This window comes from Amblyraja radiata, chromosome 6 (assembly GCF_010909765.2).
Source record: "Amblyraja radiata isolate CabotCenter1 chromosome 6, sAmbRad1.1.pri, whole genome shotgun sequence".
Lineage (NCBI taxonomy): Eukaryota > Metazoa > Chordata > Chondrichthyes > Rajiformes > Rajidae > Amblyraja > Amblyraja radiata.
This window is the reverse complement of record NC_045961.1, coordinates 40017686-40038820: the sequence shown is the minus strand read 5'-3', so window position 1 is coordinate 40038820 and position 21135 is coordinate 40017686. Positions and strand designations below refer to the sequence as shown.

The following is a 21135-nucleotide window of genomic DNA, read 5'->3' as shown; positions in this document are numbered from 1 at the left end:
CACATCCAATTAATATGCGCAAATTTCCTGCTGAGGAGAAACTCAGAGCACTCATCAGTGACTAAACACATTGCCAACCATGAAAATGTGCCTCGCTACTAATAGAGTAGATGACATTCATATGAGAGGTTCACATTCAATATTATTTTATATCAATTTGGTCTAGAATTGGTAACATTACAAGAAAACTGATTTTGATTACCAAAAACAAGATGAGAAAACCATTTGTGCTAAACATATGCAAGTGTATATTTAGTTTGTCATGTTAAAAAATATTAAACTTACTCCTTGTCAATTAAAAAAATGACCCTAACATAATTTTTATTTACTTCCAATCATTTTGCCATTTTACAAACCCATAATTTGGTCAAATATGTGGCACACATTAGGAAATGCAACTATGTCAATGAATGGTATTAGATCATGTCCAGATTAATTATACTCTGACCTAAAATTATCAGATTTATATTAGAAAGCAAAGAAATTACTTAATATTTTGCATCATCTAACAATCGTAGAATCATACAATATGGTAGCAGGTCCTTCAACCTATTGAGTCCATGTTAACCATCAATTGGCCGTTTATACTAATCCAATATTTATTCTCCACATACTGCCATTAACATTTACACACTAAAGACAATTTAAAGTGGTCAAAAAGCCACAATTTCCGGGCAAGGGAGAACAAGGGGAAAGGGTAACTAATTGCATTACCCTTAAAAGTAACAATTAAAAGTTTGTAACTTTTAATGATTTTAATTTCTACAGAAAGGATTTTATTTAAGGGATTTCATTTAATTCATAGACTATACACAATATCTGTGACGAACATGATGCCAAGTTAATCTTCTTTGCCTGCATGCGATCCATATTCCTCCATTCCCCGCATATCTATGTGCTTAACCAAAAGCCTCTTAAACACCACTGTCATATCTGTTCCCCCCCACCATCCTGAGGAGCACATTCCAAACACCCATTGCTCTGTGTAAAAATAGTAACTTGCCCCGCACATCTGCTTTAAACTGTCCCCCTCTATTTATTTGGAGCATTTAGAAAGACAGGGGTTGGTGAGGTATAGTCAGTGTGATATTGTACTGGGAGATCCTGCCTCACATATTTTACTTGGGTAGTTTTTGAAGTAACCACACAGGTTGATGAGGGCAGTGCATGGACATGGTTAGTAAGGCCTTTGATGTGACTCAGCATGGCAGTCCCCTCTGGAAGGTTAGTGCCATGGGATTCAGGGAGAGCTGGTAAACTGGATACAGAATTGGCTCAATGGTAAGAAACAGGGTTCTGGTGGAAGTTTTTTTGTTTGTACTAGAGGTCTATGACTAGCAGTTTGTCTCTGGGATTGGTGGAGGGCCCCATTGCTGTTTGTCATCTATATCAACAAATTGGATGAGTGTCGTCGTGATTTGTAAATTTGCAGATTATACTAAAATAGGTGGTATCATAGATAGTGAAGATGATTTTCAGGAATTACAGCAGGATCTTCATCAGTTGGTCAAAGAATGGAAAATGGAGTTTAATTCACATAAGTGCGGAGTGTTCCATTTTGGCTCATCAAACTAGGGCAGAAACTTCACAGTGGAAGTTGGGCACAGGGAAGTGTTGTGGAGCAGAGTGATCGAGGAGTACAAGTATGCAGTCCTCTAAAGGTGGCGTCACAGGTAGATGGAGTGGTAAAGAAGGCTTTTGACCATGCTGGCCTTGATCATTCAGGGAATTGAGTATGGAAGTTGGGACGTTCTGCTACAGTTGGATCATGTAGTATCATGTTCAGTTTTGGTCACCCTGCTATACGGAGAAGGTCATAAAGCTGGAAAAAGCGCAGAGACGATATGAGAATGTTGCCGGGACTCTAGGGTTTGAGCTATGGGCAGGTTAAGGCTTTATTCCTTGGAGTGCAGGAGGCTGAGCTGCAGTCTCAGATAGGTGTATAAAACTATGAGGGGGATAGAGTGAAAGCATTGAGTGTTGTTTCCATGTAGGGGAAGTAGGGAAAATCAATATCTAGAAAACAGGTTTATGGTGAAAGGGGAAGGATTTAGTAGGAACTTGATACGCAACCTTTTTACACAGGGTGGTGGGTATATGGAACGAGCTGTCAGCTGCGGCTCGCCTGCAGTCCGTCTGTTTTTTCTTTTTTGGTGTTGTTTTCTTTTGTCTGTTTTAGTTTAGTTTAGTTTATTAGGTTGTGTAAGGGTGGGGGGGTGGGGGGGTGGGGGGGTGGGGGGGTGGGAGAAACATGGTTTTAGTCTCTTCCTTCGGGGGGGGTGCGACCTTTTCTTGTCGTGTCCCCCGTCTCCGTCTGCGCTGAGGCCTAATGGCGGAGCTGGCGGCCTCGGGGCTGTGGCGGCGTTCCGGCGGCAGCAGCGGTTTCGGGGCTGTGGCGGCGTTCGGAGGCCCGACTTCGGAGGCCTGGCCACGGGCCCAGTGGACGACATCGTCGGGAGTTCGCAGGTCACTGGTTGGTGACCTGTTTTCGGAGCTCCCGCAGTAACAGCTTCGTCCGCTGGACTGAAGGGCGGCAACTTCGGCAGCTTCGACCACCCTGGGCCACGGAGTTTGAACCAGCCCGTTTGCGGAGCTGGATTCAGCCGCGGGACTGACTTGCTTGCCCTCGCACGGCGGGGTCACGTCATTGGAGGCCTGGATCGCCTCAGCTTAGAGGGAGAACATGGAGGGAAGAGACAAAACTTTAAGACTTTTGCCTTCCATCACAGTGAGGATGTGCCTGGTGAACTCACTGTGGTGGATGTTAAATTTGTGTTTATTGTGTGTTTTTGTTCTTTTTATTATATGTATGACTGCAGGCACGAAATTTCGTTCAGACCGAAAGGTCTGAATGACAATAAAGGTAATTCTGATTCTTCTGATTCTCAGTTGAAGCAGGTACAATTACATGCTTTAAAAGACATTAGGACAGGTACATTGATAAAAAAGGTTTAAAAGAATATGGGCCAGGCGCTGGCAAATGAGACAAGTTTGGATGGGGCATGATGAATGGATAGACAAGTTGGGCAGAATGGAATGTTTCCATGCTGTATAAAAGTGACTGACCTTAAAGCTCTGCTCTCTGGTCTTTAACATTTCTACCTTGAGAAAAATGTTCAGACTGTCTACCATATCTTGGCCTTGTAATTTTATACCATTCGATTAGCTCTGCTCATTCTCTAGCACTCCAAATAGTGCCTCCATTTTATTGTAAAAAGCATATCAGCATTAATTATATAACTAAAGTTCCTAACACAATTCAGGGACAAACTTGTGCTGTTAAACATTCTCTCATCTTGTCAGACTGCTATATTAAACTCGATGTACAAATCCACTTGTTAATGTACAAACAATGCAGCTACTAAACCAAGATTGCACACAGGCTGTCAACTATATCAGTAATACAATGGACTGAACAAGTTACCAATAGCATGGCCTGCTCTTGGAGCAATTGCTGCTGCAGAGTCTCCAAATGACGTTGCTCCTCTTCCAGCTGACGTCTGATATATTCCTGTTGCAAAATTACACAGCAAATTTTGAGCAATGTACCAGGTTTAAGCTAGAGAGAAAGTAGATACACTTCATTTCTCTTGGAACTATACAAAAATTTAAAACCAGGCTTCAGAGACCTAATACCAGAGACTAATAGCCAAACTAGGCAAATTATCTCCTTTGTGATTTGGCAGATTGGATTCAAAATTAGCCTGTGCATAAATAAAAGGGTAGTGGTGGAGGGCTGTTTCTCTGAATGGAGATCTGTGACCAGTACTGATATGAGCTAGTATGTATGTTCTCTCTGGATTTTCTCTGGGTGCTCCGGTTTTCCCCCATGCTCTAAAGACGTACAGGTTAATTGGCTTCTGTAAATTGTTCCTGGTGTGTATGATAGTGTACGCTGTATCTCTAAAGTCTAAGATATGAGCAGGGAAATGGGAAAAGGAGTTTAATGTGGGCTACTTTCTACCCCTATCTATCTCGCTTCAATAGTTTATTGGCCTCACCTGCTTCAAGGAAACCTCCATCATTTTAGTTCCCAAGACAAATAACGTAACTTGCCAGAATGACTACTACCTAGCATCAACCATAATGTAGTACTTTGAAAGATTGGTAATAGCTCACATCTGTGCCAATGTTCTGGACAATCTAGATCTCTTCTTTTTGCATACAGGAAGAATAGGTTTGTGGAGGACACCATTTCCCTTGTATTATTCAGCTCTGGGTCAGCTTGATACAATATCATTATAAATATCATATTGTGATAGCACCCTCTCCCTTGGATGGTGCTCAGATTCCTTTAACTAGCTGACAGGCCAGGAGAGGCCCATTACCAGCATCATTGATAACAGCTGGGTCCAATCAGCTGATATTGGTTGGCCACTTGAACCTTGTCAGCTACACCCTAGTAAACACAAGCATTGTAGCCAGAGGGTAGAAGGAAGGAGACAAAGTGGGGGCATCTCCCTGCTAGCTGTGTTCCCCTTTCACAGATTCAAGGAAGACTGAGCCACTGGGATAAATCTGAGACCACCACCAGCACCACCATGTGGTCAAGACTGAGTTTCTGATAAGAAACCCTAAATACCCAGCCCCTCTACTGAGGCTAAGACTGACTGACCAGGGCAAGTCTGATATGCCAGAACCTCTTCCTGCCCACAGATGAGGGTTAGCGCCCACACACTCACAGAGGCAAAGGCTGGCCGCCAGGATAATCCAAAGGCTGCCAGTGTCGCCTCTTCAAGCCCAAACCAGCAGCCAGAAAGTAACCCGAGGCTGCCAGCGCCTCCTCTCGAGGCAAGGGTGAATGAACTGTGGAAAGAAGCCCAAGATGTCATGCCTCCTCCTTTGAAGATCAGGACTCTGCTACCGTGACAAGCCCAAGATCACCAGCATCATCGCACATGCACTTTGACCGCAAGGGACAATGCCCCATGTGATCCTAGACTTTACGACTGTAAATAAAATATCATGCGAGTGTATATATATATATATATATATATATTCACACACACATTTTATATATATATATATATATATATAAAACATTCATTATGTTACCATAATGTGGATATGTTGGCTAACATAGAACAATATAGCCCGTTCCTCTGCTGTAATGCTCCATGTTCTATTTACTTCCTTTTGTCAAAATGGTGTGTTTCCCTTTCCTATTGAACGCATTTAATATATTGCCAGCCTCTTCCTTCTTCTGCACCACCAAAATGTTAATGCCATAAGCACAAATTGACGGTCAAGAAATTAACCAGCTTGAGTGCAAAACTATTCCAATTCCACTATGAAATCATTGAAGCTCAAACAATTTCGCAGTGAGACATGACTAATTAGAAAGCGGCAAATACTAATTTGAGTAAGCAGTTTCAGTTCTTGTGATAATACCTATGTGCTGCACAATCCAAATAACATTGATTTAATTATAATCATTTTGATCAGATTAGCTTTTAGGTGAAAAATGCAGGCAACATAATACTGACACCACTCAGAGGCTTTTGTTTAAACTACTTTTTAATGTCTGAAATATATTTGTGTTAAGAAAAGATCAAGCAGCTCTGACAGTGGTGCCTGGGAATATAAATCTGTGAACAGTGGTAAATCACAGCTTGCTTTAGAACATCCCGCAGGGCCCACTGTCCAGTGTTTACCAAATGTGAATTCTGGAGAGGAAAGTACTTTGCTGATGTAAGACGCAAGGTTAAAGAATCAAGTAGGCACAGCAGGACAGGGCATGCGGTGCAGTTATAAAATGTTGATGTTGCCCAAAATTATTCCGATCTGTGACAAATTTTGGTTCAGGAACAGAAATGCAGCTCAAAGAAAGTCAAGAAATTAACATGTCAATAATATCATAGCATTAAATGCGTGGCTCAAAGATTGGTGCAAGAAAAATTAGATTCAAATCATGGGACATTAGTTTCAGTACTGGAGGAAAAAGTTGTTCCATTGGTTGGGACTTAACTTGAATGAAGGTTTGCAAGAATGATTCGAGGAATGAGTGAGTTAGCATATGATGAGCGCTTGACAGCACTGGGCCTTTGCTCACTGGAGTTTAGAAGGTTGAGGGGGGCCTCATTGAAATAACGAAATGCATAGATAAAGTGGATGTGGAAAGGATGTTTCCACAAGGGGGAGAATGTAGGGCCAGAGGTCATTGCCTCAGAATTAAAGGGCGCCCTTTTAGAAAGGAGATGAGGAGGAACTTCTTTAGTCAAGGATAGTTAATCTGTGGAACTCATTGCCACAGAGGGCTGTGGAGGCCAAGTCAGTGTAGATTTTTAAGGCAGGGATAGACAAATTCTTGATTAGAACTGGTGTCAAGAGTTATGGGGAGAAGGCAGGAAAATGGGATTAGGAGGCAGAGATCAGCCATGATTGAATGGCGGAGTAGACTTGATGGGACGAATGGCCTAATTCTACTCCTATAACTTGTGAACTTGAATCGGGCTGGCACCACCACTAATGAATTAAATAACTATGGGATGTATCTTAGATTTTAAACTAAAAAGCAGGGTGGGAAGTGGGAGGGTTGGTGGAGAAAAGCAGGTACCAAAAACAAGAAAATTGGAAATATAAAGAGAAGGAACAAGGACATTTCTCATGATTATGAAATGGATAATGGTAACCAGGTCTGCTCATAAAAGGACAGAACATGACAATGTAAGGGAGTATACCTCTAACACAGCAAGAGGGGGAAATTGTTCAAAAAAGTAAAAGAGAAGCTCCAGATGAATGTAGCACGTGGGTCCATTCAAGGCTAAGACTGGAAAAATTACTTTAGGGAATAAAAAAGAGGAAATGAATTATTTGTTATTGCATGCATAGAAAACGACACAGAAAACCTAACAGAAATAATAGCTCGAAAGTGAAAACGGATAGAAATTGACATGAGCAAAGAAAATTAGCCAGATTAATTGGAATTAAAGTAATGAATTTCAAGTTACAAATGACCAACATCCCAATGATTTGAAAGCAGTTATGATCGAGATAGTGGATGCAGTGTTTGCCCCATTCCATAATTCCACCGGTCTAAAAATGAAAGCATGTTTGACAAATCAGTTAGAATGTTTATCAAAAGTTTGGATATGAGGACCAATGTAATATATCCAATCTTGCTGATGATACAAAGCTGGATGGTGGGGCATGTTGTCAGGTAGATGCAGAGGGGGGTTAGGAGAATGCAGATAAATTATGTGAATGAGTTAGGACACGGTAGATGGAATACAATGTGGAAAAATGTAGCATCATCCACATTGGTAGAGAAAAATAGAAATACAAAGTAGCCCATCACTTAAATGGTGACATTAATAAATGCTGGTATTTATGTAGACCAGGGTGAACTTAGTCTGTGAATGACAATGTGTTATCATGCAAGTACAGGAAGCAATTACAAAAGCAAACGGTATGTTGATCTTCAATGCAAAAGGATGAGTACAAGAGTGAGTGGTAAATTCTATTGATTCCCAGTGACACTACACAAGGAATATTGCCTACAGGTCTTGTCTGCCTACGCAAGGGCAAATACAAGCAAATTAAAGGCAATGAAGATTTGTATATTAATGATTTGGACGAAAGGATTGAAGGCTTTGCGGCCAAGTTTGCAGATGATGCGAAAATAGGTGGAAGGGCACGTAGTGCAGAGAAAGCAGGGACTCTGCAGAAGGACTTGGGCAGGTTGGGAGAGTGGGCAGAGAAGTGGCAGATGGAATATAGTGTAGCAAAGTGTGGAGTCATGCATTTTGGTAATAGGAATAAAGGCATAGACTATTTTCTAAATGGGGAGAGAATCCAGAAATCGGAGCTGCAAAGAGACTAGGAAGTCTCTGGTGGTGCAGGATTCCTAAAAAGTTAATCTGCAAGTCGAATCGATAGTAAAGAAAGCTAACTCAATGCTAGCATTTATTTCAAGAGGGCTTGTATACAAAAACAGGGATATAATGCTGAGGCTCCATAAGGCGTTGGTAAGGCCTCATTTGGAATATTCTGGGCACCATATCTGAGGAAGGATGTGCTGGCTCAGGAGCGGGTCCAGAGGAGGTTTACAAGAATGATCCCAGGAATGAGTAGGTTAACCTATGATGAGCGTTTGTCGGGGATCTCATTGAAACATACAGAATAGTGAAAGGCTTGGATAGAGTGGATGTTGAGAGGATGTTTCCACTGGTGGGAGTCTAGGATTAGAGGTCATAGCCTCAGAATTAAAGGTCGTTATTTTAAGAAGGAGATGAGGAAAATTTAGTCAGAGGGTTGTGAATCTGTGGAATTCTTTGCCACAGAAGGCTGTGGATGTCAAGTCAGTGGATATTTTGAAGGCAGAGATGGATAGATTTTTGATTAGTATAGGTGTCAGAGGTTATGGGGAGAAGGCAGGAGAATGGGGTTGGGAGGGAGAGATAGATCAGCCATGATTGAATGGCGGAGGAGACTTGATGGTCCGAATGGGCTGATTCTACACCTCTCACTTATGAACTATTCCTCAACTCAATTTCTACAACTGGAAGGGGTCTGTTGGCATCAATATAACACACTAGGCCTAAACTTAAGAAATTTGAATCCTATTGAAACATACAAAACTCTAAGGAGAGCTGCAGTGGCTAGAATCAGGGAGCACAGTCTCAAAATAAGGGTCAGCCATACGGGGCAGACATGATGAGAAGGAGCAATTTCTTCACGGGACGACAATGAATCACTAACATTTTCTGCTAAGAGGATTGTGAAGAAATGTAGATTGCTATGTTCAAGACAAACCTATACACTTTTAAAGAAATCGAGGAATATGGTGTTACTACAGGAAAGTGGCACCCATGTAAGAAACAGCCATGATCTTATGAGACTGAGAGTTGCCAAAAGGTTTATTTCTGCTTATCTAAGATCTTATGCTTATTAATCACTGTTCATCTTTCTTTTTGAGGAGCCAACAACTAATATTATTTTCACTCCATGTTTACACCACAGTTTTAAATTTAAGTTGTTTTAACTTGTAAAGGAAACAGCATCTTGACACCCAGTCAATCTCCCTCAGAATTTTGTTCATCTCATATGGGATTGCCTTTCATTTTTCTAAACTCGAGTAAAATCCTTTTAGTTTCTCGTCATAAGACCAATTTCTTCAACCCAAGAATAGATCTACTCAATGGCGGGATTGCGGGACTGTCATATGCTGAGAGAATGGAGCAGCTGAGCTTGTACACTCTGGAGTTTAGAAGGAGGAGAGGATATATCATTGAAACATATAAGATTGTTAAGGGCTTGGACACGCTAGAGGCAGGAAACATGTTCCCGATGTTGGGGGAGTCCAGAACCAGGGACCACAGTTTAAGAATAAGGAGTAAGCCGTTTAGAACGAAGATGAGGTAACACTTTTTCTCACAGAGAGTGGCGGGTCTGTGGAATTCTCTGCCTCAGAGGGCGGTGGAGGCAGGTTCTCTGGATGCTTTCAAGAGAGAGCTAGATAGGGCTCTTAAAAATAATGGAGTCAGGGGATATGGGGAGAAGGCAGGAACGGGGTACTGATTGGCGATGATCAGCCATGATCACATTGAATGGCGATGCTGGCTTGAAGGGCCAAATGGCCTACTCCTGCACCTATTGTCTATTGTCTATTAATCTATGTTGCTTTGTATCCACCCTTCCTCCAAGGCTGTATACAAGACTCAATATCCATTGCCAACTGCCTTGATAATCTGAGCAAGACTTTCTTACTCTTTTCCACAGGACAATATACCATTTGTCTTTCTATTTGTTTCGTATCTGCTCCATGCTGCAATGTTTCACTATTTAGATGGCAGTAAGTGTTACATGATCAATCAAAATTATTAAAAATTCACCACAGAAGTTTTAACACATGAATTCAGGATGTAACAAATTCATGCTAGGTTGCATTAGGATTTTGAACATGTGTCTGAATTTCACTTTCCAGCAAATCATATGACGACAGAAGAGAAACAAAACATATGGAAACAATCCCCTTTGAGATGGCAGCAAAATGAAGTGAAAAAAAACAAAATTAAAATTATTTGTAAATGGACATTAATCCAAACACCACCATGAACAAGCATGCACAAATTCTTGGTTCCTTGTGTATGAAGTGACAATAACAATCACCTGTTCTCTCTCCACTCGCCTCTTTTCTTCTTCTGCCCTTCTTCTTTCCTCCTCCTCCTTTTTCCGACGTTCCAATTCATCCAGTCTTCGCTTTTCCTCTTGCTCTCGCCGCCTTTGTTCACGCTCCTGTTGCCTTCGTGCTTCTCGTTCCCTTCTCTGTTGCTGCGCAGGTTTAAAAAAATCTTATTAACAACTGCCAAATTGTTGAATATACCATAAATCAATTCTGCTGTCAATGTTCATTGAGGTTTTTCAGTAGTCTGTTCCATTGGTACCAGGTAATGGGAGACAAATGTAAAAATAAAGTCAATACAATAAAGTGAAACTTGATTAATATTTTGTAAAATTTTGCAGCTATTTTCTAATCCATATCAACAGCTAAAGCTTTCTAAATATTACGTCAACGAGGGAAAGGGCAGATCCAGGTTGTATTTTTGGATTGTTTCAAATAGAGGCAACCATCACTGGTTGCTTCATAAACGATCTTCCCTCCCTTATCAGCAGCTGTCAGGGTAGATACTGGAAGATATCTGCTCTTAATTTAGTTTAGAGCAAAGGGCCACGGTCTCAGAATATAGTCTCAATCATTTAAGTCCTAGATAAGAAGAATCTTCAGAACTATTTACTGCAGAAAGCTGTGGGTGTAAAGTAGTTAAATATCTTCAAGGCCTTAAACTATATTTTTTAAACAAAGAAAACAAAAAGTGCTGGAGTAACTCAATATGTCTGGAGAACATTGATAGGAGACATTTTGCATCGGGACCCTCTTCAGACTGATTGTCGATGGGGGAAAAAAAGTTGGAAGAGAGAGTTGCCCCTCCTCTCTTCCAGCTTTCTTTCCTCCCTACAACCAGTCTGAAGAAGGGCCCCAACCCAAAACGTCACCTATCCATGTTCTCCAGAGATGCTGCCAGACCCGTTGAGTTACTCCAGCAGATTGCGCCTTCTTTCTGGAATGGATGTTGGGTTAGTGTAGGACAGTTCACTGTGCACCATTGAAAGGTACTGAAAGCTGAGGGCAAAATCATCCATACTTGCTCCCAATGTTTTGTTCTTGCAGGGTTAGACGCGAGTCCTCACGAATGATTTCTGAACTTAATTTGCAATTCCTCAGACAAAAAAATTCAGACAGCATACATGATCCCAACAAGATTTGGGCTTGGGTTGGTTGACATCAAGTTCATTTGACACAAATGCTAGGCTTGATAGACTTATACAAAAACTTCTAACCATGTCCTCTTGACATCAATGGGATACCATAGTCAGATCCCCTCCCATCAATACCTTGAGAAGGTTACCGAAAACCTAAATGGACCAGCTATGCCAACAGTGTTGTTAAAGAGCAAGTCAGAAGCTGGGTATTCTGAACTAGTTGCTCTCTTTTTTACTTCTTTCAGCTTGTCACATCTAGCAAGTGGATGTCAGGAGCACAAATCGAATGCACTTGGCTAAATTAACCCATCTTATAAAGCTTATCACCATCCAGTGTACAGCAGCTAGTTTTATCAGTAATCCATTGACTGCTTTAAACTGCTTCCACCACTATACAATGTAGCTGCACTTTCTTTTAGTGGGATGCATAGCAGCAAAACAGTGAGGCATGATTAATAGTAGTTTCTAAACCTTTACCAAGAACAATGGCCATGGAACATCTCCACTTACAAATTCAAACTCATATCAGTCTGAAAAAGGGTCTCGACCCGAAACGTAGCCAATTCCTTCGCTCCATAGATGCTGCCTCACCCACTGAGTTTCTCCAGCATTTTTGTCTACCTTCACTGAGACGTTAAGTTATTTCTTTATCAACGCCAGGTTAAAAGCCCTGGAACTCCCGATTTAACAGCACCACCACAGTCTGCAGCTGTACAAGGTAGCTCACAGGTCACTGAGGAATTAAGTTTCAGAATAATTCCAGACTTGCCAATGATGCTTAATCCTATTCATATTTTTAAAAATCTTTTAAAAATCACGCACAATGAAAGTTCAAGACTGAGTTATGACTCCTTTTCATCCCTCACATTATTTTCCACATAATGTTATTTCATATTACTGGCTCTTCTTTTCCTGACTATTAATATTCAATATTTTTTAACATAATCATAACTTTCGGCACTATTTTGTGAAACAATACCAGGTTTGAAAAGCAAAGTTATGCTGTAAAGATATTAAGTCAATGTGGATCATGTCTAGATTAAACCAAATGTGGTTACACATATAATGGGAGACTTCACTTGAAAAGAGGTTGGAGATGAAACAAAGCTGCGAACAATGAAAACTAATAGTACCCATAATTTTAAAAAGTACTGATGTTACTTTTAAACTGGTGATTGAAGAATAAAACAGATTCATTCCTTAACATCAAGGTGGTGGGAAGGAAAAAAAAATCAAATTCAGTAATTAGTTTTCTGTTAATAAAACTGAAATAAAGACATTGCAAAGAATAAATTGAGGTAACAACTGTTAAAGGCCAACTATAAAATCTGTCAGCAGAAAATTTGATAAGAGTATCCATTTATTTAAGTCAAATATATTGAAAAATAAATATAAAATAATCACTTTGTTTCAAATATGCACATTGTTAAAAGTAAATGAATGGACAATACAATGACAATTTCTAAATCTCTCAGCTCTTTGTTTTTTTCCTCCCAAGCTCACGAGGAATCTACAAATGGATAAACTGCAACTACAGCACTGAGCATCATTCCCACTTAAATGAAAAGATTACAAAATTATCTACTCTCTCTAATTCACAGAAGGTATTTGTCAGCCCAGATCACTATTAGGATACTTTGAGGAATATTGCCCATTCAATTCATTACAACTTTATTTTGCTTCTACCTCAATTGAATCCATGTTTACAAATGCCATTCAATCATCCACCATAAATGTATCAGTGGTGTTTTTATTATGTACACGGGTTTCTACAGTTATTACGAACATACTTGAACAAGAAAATTCTAAAATTGACTTGACTATGAACATTCTAAAGTGTCCAACTTAATGCGGAGAAGCATGGTGAAAACTAAACATGGTACAAATAACCATGTCAGCAGAATTAATTTACTTCCATTTGTTTTTAGTCACAGTTGAGCAGCACAGGAATAGTAGGCTTTTCGGCCCACCCTGGCCTTGCTATATCTCCATTAATCCCCATTAGATTGGGGGGCAAAGGGTGGTGGGTGTATGGAACGAGCTGCCGGAGGAGGTAGGTACTATCATAACGCTTAAGAACATTTAGACAGGTACATAAATTGGATAGGTTCGAGTGGTTTGCTGTCATATGTCCCGAAACAGAATGAAACAATTTAAATAATCCATTTCTCTGTTGATTCAAGTTCAATATCTCTTAAAATAATTACCCTCTCCCATATATAGTTTAAAAATAACATTGATTATTAAAACATTTGTAGATATGCACAAATATAAAGTTTGCCTCACAAAATTATAAATTACAATTTTCATTCAAGCTATTACTAAATGCTTGTTTATTGCCACAATGCACAACATGAATATGAAAGGTATTTCAATATTAGGCATTTCTAATAGATATTTATGCAGATCACCTTCTTCCTGACTATGCAGACTATTGTGGTGGCCACAAATGGACGCACTGTTGGTCTGCTATTGAAACTGCTGGCATTCTTGTGTCATGGCTCATCTGCTACAAAGCAGCTTGGTTCCAGTCTCTATATCTAATACAGCAGCACAGCTGTGTCATAGTAATTCAGGCAAAGCACAGGATTCAAAACTCAACAATTTCAATGGAGATTGAGAGGTAAATGAGAAAAATTACCTTTAAGAAATAAATGTTATGCTTAAATGTTTTTATTTATAAGCATTTTCATATTTTAAATGTCAATGTCAGCAACATAAAAAATATTAAAATCAATCAATAGCGCAGCGGTAGAGTTGCTGCCTCACCGCGAAAGAGACCCAGGTTCAATGCTGACAAGGGTGCTGTATGTATGGAGTTTGTGTGTTCTCCCTGTAACTTGCCTCGTTTTCTCCAGGAGCTTTGGTTTCCTCCCACACTCCAAAGAAGTGTAGGTCTGTAGGCTAATTGGCTTGGTATAATTGTCCCTAATGTGTGTCGGAGAGTGTTATTGTGCAGGGATCGCTGGTCGGCACGGATTCGGTGGGCCGAAAGGCCTGTTTCTGCATTGTATCTCTAAACTAAACTAAACTAAACAATGACAGTTTCCACATCCATATAATGCTACACCAGTCCTGCTGCTTATTGAATTTTGTTACAGGTATTTGGGGTGGAGCCTGATCAATGTGAGTCCAGGTTGTGGAGGGACACCAAGGTTAATTTTCCTGTCCCGTGTAAGCACGGGTGGACCATGAGGAGCAATTCCAAGCAGGAGAACTCAGCCAACTAAGTTGACCTTATATATATTCTCTTTAAAAAAAATACCTCTTCAAGCCGTCGCCTTTGTTCTTTCTGTTGCTCGATTCGTTTTTGGCGCTCTGCAAGGAGCTGTCTTTTATATTCTTCCTGTTCCCGGAGCTGCTGTTCTTGAAGATGTTGTTGCCTGCGCATTGCCTCAGAACGCTCCTTGTTCTCCTGTTGCAATCTCAGGAAGTCACGACGAAGAGTCGATTCTCCAGGCACATTTACAATTGAACTAAACAAAAACGATATCATATATTTTACTCCACGTTTTTCTCAGAGATAACTGTGAGTAGAAGTAATTTAAATGAGGAAATTAGAGTGCAAGTGGATTTAGATATAGTTCCATGAGTCACACGAATGACAATGGCTTTCAGAATAGATAAATGCTTAGTTATGCGATCGGAAAGGCACACACATTTTGCAGAGATTGTACTTTCAAATCATGTTTGCAAAAGGGCCAGATCGTGGTTATATTGTTTAAAGTACAGCATCAATAGAATCCTGAAAATTAAACTGGAATGTAGCAATACTTCATTATCTTGCACAACTAAATACCGTACTTTGTTTCAGTTCATCACTGGGTGCTTTTAAAAGTTACAATTTAAATTATGTATGGGATTAACTGAGTTAATTGAGATGGGTGAGCAATGCAGATGCATGAGTACAATGTACTTAAGCAAAACAGAAACTTCTCCAAATAGCTCAGGAGGTCAGACAGCATCAGTGGAAATAAAAACAGAGTCACATTAGAGGTGAATGGCCTTTCAGTGACCTTTAAAGGTCATCAACCCAAAACTATAATGTGTTCTCTCTTCACGGGTGCTGCCTGACTTTATAACTGTTTACAACATTTCCCAATTTTATTTCAGATTTACAGCAACTGCATGTTTTTATTTGCTTTGCAATGGCAATTTATGAAATCATAGGTTTAGGTCTGATTTTGATCATTTGCCATGGACACAGCAATATCACACATTTTCCAAAATCCATCTATTTTTGCCTCACTTGGAAGACTGTGAATGAGGTGGCTTTAAGGCCATGTACAGGTTCATGTGCGACTAACAAGCAGCAGCTGTCATTGTTGTTTTTCTTCCCTCAATTTTTCTCTTTTGCTTATAAAGAACTTTAATTTCTCAATATTGATTCAACATAATTTTTTATCATCTGATAACTTCTTGATTAGCTCAATGCTTTAAAGTTTACATGTACCCATCGAACCCAATGCAAAATTATATTCCTTCATGCATCAGGATTTCTTAGGTTCCTCAGAATTTATGAAATGGCACCAAGTTTTGAGTTTGTTGGTTACACTTCTCTCTTGCAGACAGTCACATTAGTTTATGACGAAGTACATCATTACTTTCAATTAGATAGACTTTTCAGATTGTGTTAAGGTCTAATCTGTTATTCATCCTCCGTATGAGCATTCATCCTACTTTACCTAATCTTTTCAGCCTATCATTTTATTCTTTGCTGCAAGCACTTTGGTAACTTTGCATTAATTCACTTAAGGGTAATTTACTCAACTATCCATTCATAAATAGTTGAGATGTACTTCTTCCACTGAAAGAGGCTGGCCAGAGAATGGATTGCAACCTTTTTAAGACAGCCCCTATTTCTAATTTATGGTAACCCTTAGATAGTTGAGTTTAACTTCTAGCACCGATGCTGGTCATCGAATGAATTCAAGCCCTTTTCAGGCAGTCCCTGTCCCTAATTTATGGTAACCAGAGGACAACAAACAGAACAGAATTCAAAACCATATGCCTCCACCAGAGCACATCAGGCAACAAATACAAGGTCTGGAAAAGCTAAGAAAATGGATCCACTCTGAGACATTGATAGAAAGAAGAGGTAGATTTACTATATCAACTTCTGACTGGCCAGAAAAACATTATTATGCTTGCATAAATTATTGAAGGGATTCTCCAAATACAAATAATTTCTTTCAAAATTATGTGCCATTATTTCATTATTTTATTCTCAAAAGGGGCAAAACCTTTTAATTCTCTCTTTTTAAATCAATTCATTAAAATGTAAAAAAACTGCACCCAGCCGTTTTTCTAGGTTTTGTTCTGATAGAAAGTTGAACTATTTTCTTGTTCTCTTACAACGGTATGATGCAAACACCAGGACGCAATCATAGCCTTCAGTTCCTCTCCTGGTCTATTTACAGTCTAAACTTTCCTCAACTGCATGATTAGAACAAATCATCTCAGACATTTATTTTGTGTCCACTTTTTTCGAATTTTCAGATTACTTATGGCGTGACTAAGACATGTTAGACACCGTTAAGAACATTTAATTATTGATGATATCATTTGGCTGATCAAATATCAGATTTTCACACGGATTTCTGCTCTGTGCCACCAGAGGGAGGCACAGAATAGAGAACAGGCACATTTCCCTTTGGGGAACAGATAGAAGTAGAAAGTGCAGAGGAAAAAAACACAAATGTTCACCTTACTAACAGTCATGTTGGAACTACAGGCCCAGCACGTGGGCAATTCTTCTATCCTTATCTCATATCTTTCGTCTTTTCATCACTGGCCTTTGTCCAAGCATCTGTCAATCCAAAACCCCTCTCATCTGCATCCACCTATCACTTGCCACACTGTCCTGCACATTCTTCCTTCCAGTTTTCTTCCTCTTCTCCTCCCCCTATCACCACCACACTCTGAAGAAGGGTCCAAACCCAAAATGTCACCTATCCATGTTCTCCAGAAAGGCTGCCTGACCCATTGAGTTACACCAGTACTTTGTGTCTTCCCTTGAGGGCCTCACTGGTGCTGACCACAGAAAATCATCACTAATCATCTTCCTCTGAGTAGGGCAGCTATTTTATTTTAAGTACAGACACTCCCTGGGTTGGGCAAGGGTTCTTGGAACCGTCCGTAACCCCAAGTACTTTGAGTCAAAAATGCTGTCTCAGATTGTGACAGTCACACTGTTGGGTTAATTAGCTACAAAATTGTACAGTTCTGATTTAGTACTGTAGATTCAAAACGTGCCAGATCATGGGAGATATAGTTGTAGATTTTAGTTTCAGAGATACAGCGTGGAAACAGGCCCTTCAGCTCACCGAGTCCACGCTGACCACATGTACACTAGACCTATGCTACGCACTAGTAACAATTTACAGAAGCTAATTAACCTACAAACCTGCACCTATTTAGAAAGTGGGAGGAAACCGGAGTACCCAGAAAAATCCAGGTGGTCATAGGGAGAACATGCAAACTCCCTACAAATAGCACCCGTAATCAGGATCGAACCTGGCTCCCTCCCTCCCTATTAAGGCAACAACTCTACCACAGTGCCATCCACAATGTCCAGATTTACCGAGATCATGCTCAGTGAGGCTCTCCGGTGAAACTACCAGGCCACAGAATGTCGGACAAGAGATTCTAAACCTGGATTCACTTTATCCAGAGGGAATGTTGGTTGGGCATTCACTTAACTAGAGAATCATGCACCTGAGAACTACTGTTTTTACAAAAACACCAAAAATATAATAAGTGAAAACTAGGTGCAAAGGAGAATGTAAAGGTATTAATTGTAAAAACAGAATGTAGAAACAAAAGCAAAACAAATTAATTGTGGGCTTTCTTGTGACTTAGATTACAACTGTCCAAAAAAATACTTTTAGCAACATACTATTACCTTGGCTCTCCCTCTTGCTCAGGCAATTCCTCTTCTTCTTCTTCACTTCCACTGTATTCATATTCAGTTTCATCTAAGTCAAATTGGACATTAGGCATTACAAACATCATTCAAAAACTTCAAGTCACTCGCAAAACAGTGGGAAGGAGATACGTTTATTGATGGAAGGAAAATACCAAATCCTATCCAGTACTAAAGAAGTCATCATATGGTCCATTGTAGCTGTGTTAATTGGTAAGAAAGCTTGCCAAACTAAACCAATATTCTCAGTCAATATAAAATGAGCCGAATTCTGAACATCTTCGAGAGAGAAGGTGAACAGCTGACAGTAGTTGTGCACGTAGGCACAAACGACATCGGGAAGAAGAGGAAGGAGGTTCTCCAACATTACTTCAGGAGTTTAGAAGGATGAGAGGGTATCTCATTGAAACATATGATTGTTAAGGGCTTGGACACACTAGAGGCAGGAAACATGTTCCCGATGTTGGGGGAGTCCAGAACCAGGGGACACAGTTTAAGAATAAGGAGTAAGCCATTTAGAACGGAGACGAGGAAACACTTTTTCTCACAGAGAGCGGTGAGTCTGTGGAATTCTCTGCCTCAGAGGGCGGTAGAGGCAGGCTCTCTGGATGCTTTCAAGAGAGAGCTAGATAGGGCTCTTAAAAATAGCGGAGTCAGGGGATATGGGGAGAAGGCAGGAATGGGGTACTGATTGGGGATGATCAGCCATGATCACATTGAATGACGGTGCTGGCTTGAAGGGCCAAATGGCCTGCTCCTGCACCTATTGTCTATTGTCCATTGTCTAAAACTGCTTCCACCATTTCACCAATGCAATGCAGAACAAGTACATTTGACAAACATTTTCATCCTTTGAACTTCCTGGGTTTTTAACCCTCCTGGCAGTGGGAAAAAAATTATTCCCATTTACTCATGTCATAACTCAGCATACTTTATTTGACTATAATTTTACTGTAAACAACTCCAGCTTCTCCTGTATCTCCACTTTAATGAAATCCTTCTTCAATGTGCAAACTGTGGTGCCCAGAGCTGCCACGTTTTTGTCAGAGCATTTCAGTATTCTAGTACCTGAAGATCAGTATTTTGCTGCGGAAATCAGTATTTTTACGAAGTGCCATTTTGCTGAAAAATGTGTTATTTTTTATGTGCGGTCATACCCATGTAAGAGTACAAAATGCATAACTTTGCTTCCAATGGACATGTCTTCTACGCACCTTACTTGACAGTGCATTCATTGCCATATCTTTGTATACTGCTGTTTGAACGGCTGCTTCCTGCTTTTAGCACGAGATGAGGATGTATAAGCCATTTTGAAAGCCTCCCTCTCCCTCCTACCCTCCCTCTCTCTCTCCCTCCTCCTCCCCCTCCCTCTTTCACTCCCCCTCCCTCTTTCACTCCCCCTCCCCTCTCCCCCCCACCCTCCCTCTTTCCCTCCCACCTTCCCTCTCTCCTTCCTTTTTTCCTCCCCCCCCTCTCTTATTCCCACCGTCCTTCCCACTCCCTCTCTACTTCTCCTCCCCGAACAGTCTGTGACACATAGCGCTGTGGCCATAGCGCTCTGTGTAAAACCCACAGCGCTATGTGTAAAGCCCACAGCGCTATGTGTAAATGCAATAGTGCTCTAGCTGGTAGCCCTATAATTAGAACCCATAGTGTTAAACTGACAACGCTGTTTAAACCTGTAGCGGGACAGGCAGATCAAAGCTCACAAAAATAACCATGCACATCTTGAAATTTAAAATATTAATAGATTTAATCCGCTATAATTTTTAGAGCTAAATTACTTTTTATATCCTTGCATTTTTTAAGCAGCAAGATGAAACAGGAAGTCAGGCTGATTTAAAAAAATCCGTATTTTACAAAGCAAACCCATACATTCGTATTCTGACCGCATTTCCGTACAAAATACAGAAAATCCGTACTACTTAGCAGCTCTGGGTGCCCAGTACTGCAACAACACAGGATGAAGCTTAATCAATAATTGAGAAAACCTCAACGTAGCTTTCTCCTCTATTTAAAAAGCAATGGATTCTTACTTGTTTTTTTAAAGTGCCAACTTTGCGTGCCACTTCAGAGATGCAGATGTGAACTCCCAGATCTCCATTTTTAAACAACACAATTTAACTGCAGATTTTACCTTTTAAAATATATCAATATGTCACAAACGGCAAAGAAATTAACTAGTCATAAAATGGTGTTCCTTAAGGCTAATTATTTAACTAAAAAGCTACCAACAAATGCAACCCGCCATTTAATTGCATGATATGTCTGTCCTAGTTGTAAGGAATGTCCTACATCACCTTCAAACATGGATTATTGGGAAAAGTCATGTAATGAACCAACTTGGATAGAGACTTGACAATGGGTATTATCAAGGAGCATTTGGATATAAGAACTGAAGCATTCATGGTTTAGGGAGGCTTGCCAAATATGTGACGAGAATATTGTTGTTTTAATTTCTATCATTGCATGATTAAACATAATGAGAATCATTTTTTAAAAATTGATGATTTTAAAACTTCATTTATTGAATTATGAACATGAATTTAATATTTTGATGCTCCCCTCTTATGGAATGTTGGGATGAAGGAGATTGTCTTGTCCAGATCAAATGAGAATTATATTCCAGTGAACAACATTATTTACTATTTATATTAATTTAACATATTTTGTAGTTACATCAGCATTGTACCACCTACCTTTTTCACCTCTCTTCTTCCTTGTCCTGTCAATGTGATCCTTCAGCTGTATCCGAACTTGCCGTTCATTGGGCTGATCACGGATAAATGGATGTTTTAACAGGTGTTCAGTTGAAGGTCGCAGCACGTAATTCTTCACTAAACAGCTTTCAATAAAGCTAAAAAACTTTTTTGACCTGTACATATATAATAAAAAGTGAGCTTTACCAAAAAATGGATTTGGAATTTAGTTTGCATGATGTTGACATT

At 40.0% G+C, this 21135-nt stretch overlaps 1 protein-coding gene across 10 annotated transcripts in view; it reads right to left on the bottom strand.

The window, feature by feature from the left end:
• The window catches only part of map4k4 (mitogen-activated protein kinase kinase kinase kinase 4), a 298343-nt gene that overhangs the window by 52247 nt on the left and 224961 nt on the right, over positions 1–21135 (bottom strand). For 8 of the 10 annotated variants that reach the window (XM_033022583.1, XM_033022586.1, XM_033022590.1 and 5 more), the window contains 5 exons: positions 20887–21062; positions 18167–18239; positions 14528–14738; positions 10111–10272; positions 3425–3511 (listed from right to left, as the gene is read on the bottom strand). In XM_033022583.1, the coding sequence (XP_032878474.1) occupies positions 3425–3511; positions 10111–10272; positions 14528–14738; positions 18167–18239; positions 20887–21062 (709 nt within the window). The remainder of the gene's footprint in view (positions 1–3424; positions 3512–10110; positions 10273–14527; positions 14739–18166; positions 18240–20886; positions 21063–21135) is intronic. The other 2 variants (XM_033022589.1, XM_033022593.1) reach the window with 1 other exon arrangement.